Source organism: Bombina bombina, chromosome 3 (genome assembly GCF_027579735.1).
Source record: "Bombina bombina isolate aBomBom1 chromosome 3, aBomBom1.pri, whole genome shotgun sequence".
In the NCBI taxonomy this organism is placed as follows: Eukaryota; Metazoa; Chordata; class Amphibia; order Anura; family Bombinatoridae; genus Bombina; species Bombina bombina.
In genome coordinates, this window is record NC_069501.1 from 892,670,993 (window position 1) to 892,683,123 (window position 12,131).

The 12,131-nt window shown below is 35.8% G+C and overlaps 1 protein-coding gene across 50 annotated transcripts in view; it reads right to left on the reverse strand.

The window, feature by feature from the left end:
* The window catches only part of SCEL (sciellin), a 182,803-nt gene that overhangs the window by 97,110 nt on the left and 73,562 nt on the right, over positions 1-12,131 (reverse strand). For all 50 annotated transcript variants that reach the window (XM_053707863.1, XM_053707905.1, XM_053707890.1 and 47 more), the window contains 3 exons: positions 8,436-8,498; positions 5,670-5,705; positions 3,336-3,410 (listed from right to left, as the gene is read on the reverse strand). In XM_053707863.1, the coding sequence (XP_053563838.1) occupies positions 3,336-3,410; positions 5,670-5,705; positions 8,436-8,498 (174 nt within the window). The remainder of the gene's footprint in view (positions 1-3,335; positions 3,411-5,669; positions 5,706-8,435; positions 8,499-12,131) is intronic.

Here is a 12,131-nt window from a genome sequence, read left to right on the forward strand (position 1 = left end):
CTTTAATGTAACTTTATTAATATCCTGTTGAGAAATAACAAATAATTTATCAAAGCTGTATATGTATTTTTACTGTTACATGGGTAAATAGATGTTTTGGAACTTATATCTTTAACATGATCTACGCTACAATAAAAAAATTTAGAGCTTAAAACTAAAAATGAAGCCAACCCTCTGTTAATTCATAAACAATTAGCTCTTTCCCTTCTACCAAAAGCATATCATAGCCTAGGCCAACAAGGCCAGTGCCTAGGGTGGCATATTTAGGGAGGATGTGGAGGAGCAGTATTTTTTGCATACTTTCCCTTTAAATTCTTAACACACTCCAGGCTTGTGCACATTTTTGAGAGTGCACAGCTTCAATTTTAGTGTGCACAGCTCTGGTATGCCCAGTCATCAATACGACGTGGCCCTGTAAAACAATACATTTAGGACATTTGCAGTCACTATACAATGTTTGCACACTGCAGCGACTAACTGAAGAGATGGTTTTGCCAATAAAAAAATCTACACACTTTCTAAGCACACCCCACACTCCAACCATCCAGCCATAGAGGAAGTGTTAGTCACAAAATTAGTGCTTGAGCCATCAGTATTTATTTATTTATGGCGCCTTATAAGCCTGTACCACGCAAGGGCTTCTGTAGGGAGGAGTAGGAGGGCAGAGCAGGTGGAAATGCCAGCTTTAATAGCTTTTCTTCTGGAGAGTGGGAGTGAGTTTTGCTGACCCCTTCCCTCCACGGATCAATAACAATTGCAGCTTATGCAGGTTAAGGGTCAGGTCAGACTTCTGCTGTGTGTGTTGTACTAACTGAGGTGAGTGAGGCCTGACAGACTTTTTCAAACAACTTCTTAACACCTTTGCTTCAAAGTATATACAAAAGGGGAAACATACATGCTTTTTACCTACATGTTTTATTTTATTATGTTGCTTTAGGGCTAATTGTATTTTTATTTCTAATAGGTGAGCCCATGTATATATGGGGTCTTAATAAAAAAAAATAGTATATGTAATAAATTGGAAAAAATAAATCTAGTATATAAACTGTAAGGATTTTTCGAGCACTGTGTAGTTATTTATCTGCATGTTTACTAGTTGTGGGACACAGCATCTGCATCAGTAAATCTTATAAACTACATAATGGTAAGTGGATGAATCTACAGACAGAACTCACTTTATATACTGTATATATATAACTGTCATGGTTTAGACAGAACAAGATGTTTTAAACAACTTTCCAGTTTACTTCTGTTATCAAAGTTGTTATCTCTTGTTGAAGAGTACATCTAGGTAGGTTTATAGAGTCTCAGGAGCGTGAATGTTTCTTTAGTACTATATGGCCTTAGTGTTTTTCAACAATGTAGAACATTGCTACAAGCATTGTTGCAAAACACTGGTGCCATAGGTACTAATGAAAGGTGCATGTTTCTGCACCCCTATGAGCTGTTTAAATTTGCACGCCATATTTTGAATCATGAACATTTAGTTGACTTCACTGTCCCTTTAAGTTAACAACTCAAGTGAGATGTGGTATAGCCCATATTGCTGACACATATATCACTGATGTTTTTTTTCAGCAGCCTACAGACTAACAGTGGATTTGTATACAGTTGTCATGGCAGATAAACTAGCAGTGTGTAACATATTTAGGTTTTTTATTATATAAACTTTAATTGTTTTATTTATACGCAAGCATTGCTCCATTATCAATCCCCTGCTTCTAGTGGTGACACTGTAGTTCCTATGTACTCACTGTGAAATTGAAAGGGCGAGCTGCTGTTATTATAGCAACACGCAAAATGTAAATGTCTATTTTTCACAGTGGATTGAGAAGATTATAAACTAACTTGAGTCGTATTAACTCTTAGGGCTCCATTTATCAGATTCTGCTTCAGAGGCTCATCTTTCAGACTCACCTGAAACTAAAGTTAAAGGGACAGTATACACTCATTTTCATATAACTGCATGTAATAGACACTACTATAAAGAACAAGATGCCCAGATACTGATATAAAAATGCATTATAGAACGGTTTAAAGACTTACTTAGAAGCTTTCAGTTTAGCTCTGTTGAAAAGGTAGTTGGAAAGCCCATTGCAAGTGGGAAATAAGCCCCCCCCTCCCCCTTCTTTTGCATATGAAAAGACCCTTTACACAACCAGGAGCAAGCTGGAGAAGGTAGCTGATGGTATTCAAATAAAACTTTGGGGCTTGGTTAGGAGTCTGAAAATCAGAGCAATGTTCTTTAAAAATAAGCAAAACTATAAAAATTTTTAAAAATAAAACTTTATGGGCTATATAAATAGATCATATACAAAACATATATGCAAAGAAAAAATGAGTGTATAATGTCCCTTTAAGAAGCAGTAGCCATAAGGCCGCTTCTCCTTAACCTCTCCGTCACCTTTTAGGTGGTGAATTGAAATCATCCTGATCTGATACAATCGGGATGATTGACAAACCTGCTAGCTGCCGATTGGCTACCAGTGAGTAGGGGGTGGCATTAAGCATTGCTGGTGAAATGTTTGTGCCATGATAAATGAGGAAAGCGTATGCTGTTTGTATTTAGCAGTGTCCAGTGAACATGATTTGCTATAGCGAATTGTGTCCCCTTAACACTTGATAAGTCAAGCCCTTACTCTCTAAGTGACAGCAACAATTGACAAATTGTTTGATTGGAATTTATAAAAAAAAAAAATCTTTAGTCCCTTTCCCTTCTTGAGGACAGAGCTCTTGTGCATTAGTGATATCTGCAGACTGTATTTATTTCCTGATACTCTCATGCTGTTGACTCTCATAGACAGAAGAGTGCAAACTGTTCCTTTATGAGCAATGACCATGGAACTAGCACATAAGGCACTTGGGCTGTGTCCAGTGTATGCTGGTGTTTGCTTCCAGGTTGCCAAATATAAAGAGATCCCTCTGAGAAGGTCCAGGTAGGGAAAAAAAGATTTATACTGTTTATGTTTCCTTCCAAAACACTGAGACGTGGATGTATGACCCCCTTCTAATTTGTATTATTGTGTATTGAGGTAAAACTTAGCAACATCTGTTGGCTCAATCATAGGAAGCAGACAACCTAAGTTTTCAGAGCTGAAAAAAATCATGATGTAGCATGAATTAAAATAAATAAATCAATAGACATTCTGCTTTTCAAAATTACACAAACACAACAGTTTTTTAAGACTACAGTGTCAATTGTCTAACTAATTATCTGCATGTGCAGACTACATGCATGTGTATCTACAGTGGTCTGCAGAAATGATTTAAGCCCCGCTGAATCCTGAAGCTGTTATAAGACTAGCACACAATATGCTCATCATATATTTACTTACCGGGATCTGGCACTATCAACCAAGCTGCCTCTCGTTGGTTTATCAGTGGTGTTAACCTCCGATGAGTAAATTGTACTGCAAAATTGATGATGGTTGGTTAGAAAACTTTTGAATTTGTAATGTACCAGAAATCATTAATATTCACATATCCAACACAGTAACATTTTCTGTATACATTGATGATCAACTTTTACAGAATTTTTTGCAGATCTTAATGATTTAGAATCAGGCTCAAAAACTTCAAACTGTTATGATCTCGTAAATTGTATTGTAGTCATGAGAATTTGCTAATTTACATATCAGTTTGCTGTTTTATCATATACACCTCTATCATATGCAAGTATTGTTTGAAATGCATCTCTCATAAGGCACTCCATCTAATGATCAGAAGGAATCTTTTTAAAGGGACACTCAAGTCAAAATTAAACTTAAATTATTCAGATAGAGCTGCAATTTTAAACAACTTTCCAATTTACGTCCATTTAAAAAATTTGCATAGACTTTTTATATTTACACTTTTTGAGTCACCTGTTCCTACTGAGCATGGGCAGAAATGCACATAATATACGTATATGCATTTGTGATTGGCTGATGGCTGTCACATGATACAGTTGGAGTGGAAAAATACATAACTTTGAAATTTGTCAGAAAAAATCAAAGACTCACTTGAAGTTCAGACTTAGGGGCCGATTTATAAACTTTCGGACAGAGATGATGCGCTGTAGCGGATCATTTCCGCCCGACATTGCTGAATGCCGACAGCATACGCTAACGACATTTAACATTGCCGACAGCAGACTCCTGGCCAATCAGCCGCTAGCAGGGCTGAAGGCTTGCACAGAAACAGAGGCATTCAGAGCCATTCGGCCATTAATAAATCGGCCCCTAAGTGCTATTGCATTGTCTTTTTATCAAGCATTAGTTGATTATTCATATCTGCTGTCTTTACAGGTCCTTTAAGGGCTTAATGGTCAAAAGCTTGCGAGCATGGAAAGAAAGCATACAAAATCTTTGGTATTTGTTTAGCATTATATTGTAATGTAGGTCTCTCACATCCAGAACCCTGCATATAGAGAAAGGGCCCCATTTATTAAGCTTTAAGAGAGAGCCTGGCATGCTAGTTAAAGGGATAGAAAAGTCAAAATTAAACTTACAGGATTCAGATAGAGCAGGCAATTTTAATACATTTTAAAATTCAATTAAATTCTATTTTCAAATGTTCTTTGTTCTCTTGGTATCCCTTGTTGAAAAATAATTCACACATATCCTACACTAGTGTGAGCTAGATGCTGATTGGTTCCTGCACACAATTGTTTCTTGTGATTGGCTAACTAGATGTGTTCAGCAAGCTGCCAGTAGTGCAATGCATTTCCTTCAGCACAGGATTACAAGATAATGAAGCAAATTTCAGAAGTAAATTGGAATGTTTTTGAAATTGTTTGTTCCATCCGGATCATGAAAGAAAATTTTGGGATTTCCTGTCACTTTAAGTAGCAGAGAGAGGACATCAGCTACTTGTTAGGGTGACCATATTGCCATTTAAAAAGGGACATATATGAAAAATACATATTTCAGGGCTGTTTAAAGAAATGTTTTGAATAAGAACCCTGACATGTATCTTTCATATGTGTCCCTTTTTAAAGGGGCAATATGGTCACCCTACTACTTGTGCAATGATAAATGCATGCAGTGCATGCTTCCCACTTGCCTCAATGCTGGGCGGGCAGACAGACTGCCAGGAGCCAACCCTGTCCACCCAGAAAATGATAAATGGAGCCCATAAACAGGGTCCCTAAAAGAAGCTCACTAGAGCCCTATAAAACCTATCACTGTTTTCATTAGGGCCTAGATTCTTTGTAGTTTTACACCTTACTACTACGTTTTATAAATTAATAGAAAATATGTTTGTAACATATAGAAAGTTGATTAATTCAATTGAAATCCCATAATGCATTTAGATTCCTACAACTTGTGCTTTCCAGTGAAACAATCCAGAATACTTTTGATCTAACTAATGTTTCTTCCACATATTGATTTTTGTAAATTGAAGCTATGCTTTGAAAAGACATCAAACTGAAAGGATTCAATTAGAATAAATCTGACAAGCCCATAATTTAATCACTTGACTGAATACCCCAATTGTATTAAAAAAAAACTCTGCATCAAGATAGAAAATGAAGGATGGAAAATGTAATATGTCTATCAAAGTTTTTAATAGGTTAGAACAATTATAGGGAAATTACAATACACTAATCTGACACTTGCAAGTGTGCACTTTTAAAATACAACAATAAATTAATTTTAGGAAAAAGGAAATTAGAATATAAAACTTACATTTTTTGTCCATCTTGTTTGGTTGGTAGAGTAACCCTGTAGACAAAAAAACACAATCACACTAACTGGTTGCACCAATATATGTTTAAGTATGAAATGTATCTATGTGTTTACTAATGAGAGTATTGTAATGAACATAACAGTAAAATAAGATGTTTATTTCATTAGATCATTTTTTATTGAATGGTTACCACTACAAGGGGTTAACATGTAGGTAAAGCTGTGCACACAATCCGCTATGCATTGGCACTCGTGCACATGTAGCCACGTCTTGCAAAGGGAGTTTGTACGATACTATTAACAACGTTTGTAGGGTTTAAATACATAATTAAACTCTGTTTATCTGAGCTAATTTTGTAGTGTATTCTGAAGTAGGAAATCTTGTCCACTGCATCTTCTACAAAGTCTAAACGTCACAACAGAATTCCCAATCTAGGGCCACAAAATTGTCCTCCAGTAATTTTCTTTCTCTGATCCCAGAGTCACTTTACTCCTCTCCCTCTCTGCATATCTAACACACAGGGGCTTATTTATGTAAGTGCGAGCGGACGTGATACGATGTAGCATATCATGTTCGCTGCACATCGATAAATGCCAACAGTATATGCATTTATTCAATCGGGTTGATTTCTGTCCGCGGCCTCAGAGCAGGCAGACAAGTTATGGAGCAGCAGTCTTTAGACCACTGCTTCATAACTTCTGTTTCCGGCGAGCCTAAAGGGTCAAGCAGAAATAGGGGCATCAAGCTCCATACGGCCCCACAGAGTGCTTCTCTTCTCTGCAGATGGCGTGGCCCCACAGAGTGCTTCTCTTCTCTACAGATGGCGTGGCCCCACAGAGTGCTTCTCTTCTCTGCAGATGGCGTGGCCCCACAGAGTGCTTCTCTTCTCTGCAGATGGTGTGGCCCCACAGAGTGCTTCTCTTCTCTGCAGATGGTGGCGGTTCTAGACAAATTTTACTGGGGGGGCCAAGGTGGGGCCAGTGTTTAATCAGGGGGGCACATTAAAAAAACAGAAACAAATTATATATACATATATATATATATATATATATATGTGTGTGTGTGTGTATAAATGTATATATATTTATAATTTGTGTATATATATATATATATATATATATATATACATACACACACATATATACACACATATATATATATATATATATATCTATATACACACATATACATACACACACACACCATACATACACATATATATATACACACAAACACATATACACACACATCCATACACATATATACACACATACATACAGTACATACACACATATATATACACACACACACAAATACATACACATACACAAACACATATACACACACATACATGCACACACACACACATATACACACATACATACACACACACACACACACACATATATATATATATATACACACACACACAACCATACACATATACATACACACACACATATATATATATATATATATATATATATATACACACACACACATACATACACACACACACATAGATACATACATACACACACACACACATATATATATATATATATATATATATACATATATATATATATATATAAACACACAAATCCATACACATAAACACACACACATACATATACAGTATATATTTACTTCACTTTGTTAACCCCACACTTTGACTAGACAGCGTTTCAGGGACAGGGAAGCAGATAAATAGCCTTGATCTTGTCCGGTATTTTTCAGTCAGCTCAGTGGCCAGCTCAGGGGGGCCACAGGGGGGGCCAGGGACGTTTTTACATGGGGCACTGGCCCCTGTGGGCCCCTGTGTAGAACCGCCCCTGCTGCAGATGGTGTGCATCTAATTAATATGTTCAGAAATTGCATTAAAGTACATTAAAATCCATTTTTTTTACTGTTTAAAAAGGGGGTATTATAAGATGTTTAACAATCTCATTTTTGTCAGTTGAGAAATGGATATCCTTGGTCTTACTAAAACAACTTTGTTGTGTTGCACGTTGAGTATTAGTTGTGTACAACATGTTCTGTGAGTTTTAATAGTCATTTTAACAGCTTTAGTTTAACCTCCTCCATTCATGCTAATATAGGTTCCACATCTATTATCTCTATCATTATATAGTTTGTTCCCTTTAAAGGGATATGAAACCTAAAAATGTTCTTTTGTGGTTCAGACAGAGCATACAATTTTAAAAAAGTTTCCAATCTACTTCTATTATTAAATTTGCTTAGTCTCCATGGTATTCTTTGTTGAAGAGATATCTTGCTAGGCATCTGGAGCGCTACATAGCTGGAGCTTTATATGGCAGCACAAATTAGTGCTGCCCCCTAGTGCTCTTGCACATGGATAATATTCTTGCAAAACTGCTGCCATATAGAGCTCCAGAAATGGACCGGCTTCTAAGCATACCTCCCTGCTTTTCAACAAAAGCTTCCAAAAGAACAAAGAAACATTGATAATAGAAGTAAATAAGAAATTGTTTAAAATTGCATGCTCTATTTGAACAGTGAAAGAAAAAAAATGGGTTTCATATCCCTTTGAGGAGAGCTAATTTAGTGTTTTTATAGAAATATATATAATTATTTATCTTTCAATTTATAGAACTAAAGTCAATTCACTGCCACTGCCAATGATAAAAAAAAATCAGGCATGCAGTCACTCATTTCAATAAGATTGACACCCTCCTTATTATGTCATTCATTTCTTTATTAGTGATATATTCTATTTTGCAATCAGATATGTTTTTACTTACTGTTTAGTCTCTGTAGTAGTAGTAGTTGTGGTTGAGGCCTTACTGGATGGAGCCCAGGATTTCCTGTTGTCAAATGAAAGAATCAGTTCACTTATTTTCTGTATGTTTTCATTATATTGTTATATTGTGTATTGTTATTATTGTGTTTTATTTCATACATTGTAATAAGTGACATCCTTATTGTACTTGATCCCAGTGCAATGTTCAAATAGCACATCATTGTACTGCTGCAAAGATTCCTGACATATGGGACCAAGTACAATTACTATGCATGACTGTACTGCTGAACTATGGGAATTTATTAAAACATGTTTTTTTATATGTTTTAAATGACAACATGGATGTTATTAGTACGCTGGGGCAAAGTGCATTAAAATGCCACTTTAATGTTGGTTCTCAAAGCTCTTCCTCATAGCCTAAGCATACTACCAGCCTCTTAAACCATATAGGGCCAGATAACAAGCTGAGCGGTATTTAACGCTCCCACGTTAACTCCGCAAGAAGTAAGCCTTTTGCGCACATCGGGTTGCGCACGTATTAGAATACTAAATCTAATCCCAGCCTTGCTGATGTAGAATAATAAAGCTCCTTTTTAATTAGCAAGGCTGGACTTATATTTTGTTTCCTACCTAGGTATTCTTTCCTGGAAAGGAGTTTCAACCAAGAATGCAAAGAAAATGATGTACATTTGATGATATAAGTAAACCGGAAACTTTTTAAAATTGTGAGCTCTGTCTGAACCACTAAAGTATAATTTTGCCCCATTAATCTCCCAAACTCTCATCTCACCTACCCCATTATATTTACTCTCTTCTTGTTAATATTATTAAATATCAAGTATACACTTTTTCTTATACCTTTTTATAAATTAATAATACAACATGGTATTTAGTCATTGCATTGTGTACATTGTAAAGTGATCTTGCAACCACTGTGTGTCGCATAACTATTGTATTGTTTATAGTCAGAATTATTATGCTGAGTCACTTTTTTGTACGTAAATTGCACATTTCATTGTCCTTGTAGCCTAATATGTAGCACTGAATAGCACCTATACATAACATGTCCTAAAGTCATCAAATGGGTTCAAACTTACCTATGACATGAAACACAGTTATCACATGAAGTATTACTACCTCAAACCCCCTTAAAGGGATACTGAACCCAATTTTTTTCTTTCGTGATTCAGATAGAGTATGCAATTTTAAGCAACTTTCTAATTTACTCCTATCATCAGTTTTTCTTCGTTCTCTTGCTATCTTTATTTGAAAAAGAAAGTCCAGAACCCTGGACAGCACTTGTTTATTGGTGGATGAATTTATCCACCAATCAGCAAGAACAACCCAGGTTGTTCACCAAAAATGGGCCGGCATCTAAACTTACATTCTTGCTTTTCAAATAAAGATACCAAGAGAATGAAGAACATTTGCTAATAGGAGTAAATTAGAAAGTTGCTTAAAATTGCATGCTCTATCTGAATCACAAAAGAAAAAATTTGAGTTCAGTGTCCCTTTAATATACAGAGTTATTTGTGTTTATAGTATAAATAGTTTCTTAAAATGTACCACTTTCTATAAAATCTTGAACTACATTGCAATGATAATTATTTTAAGGTTTTTACTCTTATTTGATATACATTCATGTGCAGTGTTTTTATGTTTTGTATTTATAATGAATAATATACACAGTGAGCACGTTCATTAAGCTACTTATATAACAAATACATTGGGAGGCGTAATGCCAGAATAAAGCGTGTTCATCCAATACAAACACTGAGTCATGCTACCATTGTTCAATTACAGAGAACAAAGAAACATTCTATTCTGTTATTAAATCTTCTTACTAAAAGAGTAATCTTGTGTTCTTGCTTTTTGGAAAACAGACCCTGTATGCATCAGTCACTGCCAACTGCAGTTTACAGGAGCACTGTTACCACTAAGAAAAATGTTTTGGATCGAAAAGACCTAATGTATTTTTGTTGTTTTTGTAAATGAATGTTTCTGTGCAGATTTTTGTTTATGCGTTTATGTTTGTGAGGCATGTCACTGTCTACCAATAAAGCAGTGGGAGATGAGCCAGTGCGCAATGAGATCGCAAGGTCCAGTCGCACGTCCTGTTGGCTTCAAAATCAAAATAAGAAAGTTTGATATAAATCCTTCCATGCAAAGTTTAAACATATTTGCATAGTGCTCTTTCATAGCACAATCTTTTCTTTTTTAGTTTTTGTTTTTTTTACTTGTTTTTGTGATGTTTATGCTCGTGAGGCATCTCACTGTCCACCAATAATGCAGTGGGTTATTTGCCAGTGAGCTATCAGGTCTTGAATGGACATCAAACACAAATTGTAAGCTGCATGATTATTTACCCTCATAACTGAAGACTTTTGCCATTAATAAGGTAGCTTTATTTTGTAAAAAAAATATTTTTTTATAATTTTTTAGTTTCACTGATTTATCTGCCCCTACCACAAAAGGATAAGGATCATTGCTAACTATTAATCAACTAATATATAGGGGCATATCTATCAAACTCCGTATGGAGCTTGAAGCCCCGTGTTTCTGGCGAGCCTTCAGACTCACCAGAAACACCAGTTATGAAGCAGGGGTCTAAAGACCGCTGCTCCATAACTTGTCCGCCTGCTCTGAAGAGGCGGACAGACATTGTCGCAATTCAACCCGATCGAATACAATCGGGTTGATTGACACCCCCTGCTAGCGGCCGATTGGCCGCAAATCTGCAGGGGGCGGCTTTGCACCAGCAGTTCACAAGAACTGCTGGTGCAATGCTGAATGCGTAGAGCGTATTGCTCTCCGCATTCAGCGAGGTCTGTCGGACATGATACGCAATGTCGGATCATGTCCGACAGGCCTTTCATAAATAGGCCCCATAGAATTTGACTCTGGATGTGCAGTTTAAAAAAGAGATTGGGGTATCTTGATCTTTTCTCTTCCCTTTGTAGATACAAAATAATATTCACACCTAAACTATATGCTCACTGCTATTGCAAAGACTTTTTTTTCCCTATCATTATAGTTGATGTAAAACTGATAATCCACCTAAAAAGAGCACTTGACTAGAGAGAGAAGGAGAGGGTGAGAGAGGAAGAAACACTAATTCACAAAAAAGTAGATAACAGTATTAACCCAAGCCTCCCTGGAAGAAAACAGAAGTCCAATTTTAAGATGTTTTAAAGCAAAAGACAGCAAAATAAATAATCAATGTATATTGTAATAATATTCTTCTTCGAAACATGAAATTATTTATTTGATGTTACATTTTGAGTTTAATTGACCTTTAAGGCTCAGTAGCACTTCATGTTAGCTTCAAAATCAGATAATACAGCTTTGGCATGAATGTTTTCAAGCAAAATATTAATATATTTAAACAGTGTTCTTTCATACGGTCAACAGACATTAGAAGACTTTTCCCTTTAAAAGAGTTTGTGCTGTAATACATCTAAAACTATTAAGTGTGTTATTAAATATAACAATATATAGTGCCCATTCTGACTAGACAGATAATCTACTATGGGTGGTTGATAGCCATTTCAGTTTAATGAAAGGAACTTATATAGATGTGTTTTTATAGGTGAACAGTAGTAAATAGCTAGATTTAGATTTGATAACTCATTCAGTTTTAATCTTGCTTTTTAAATATTTATAATTGTGAATAAAATAAATTAAATTAGGGGGCGTG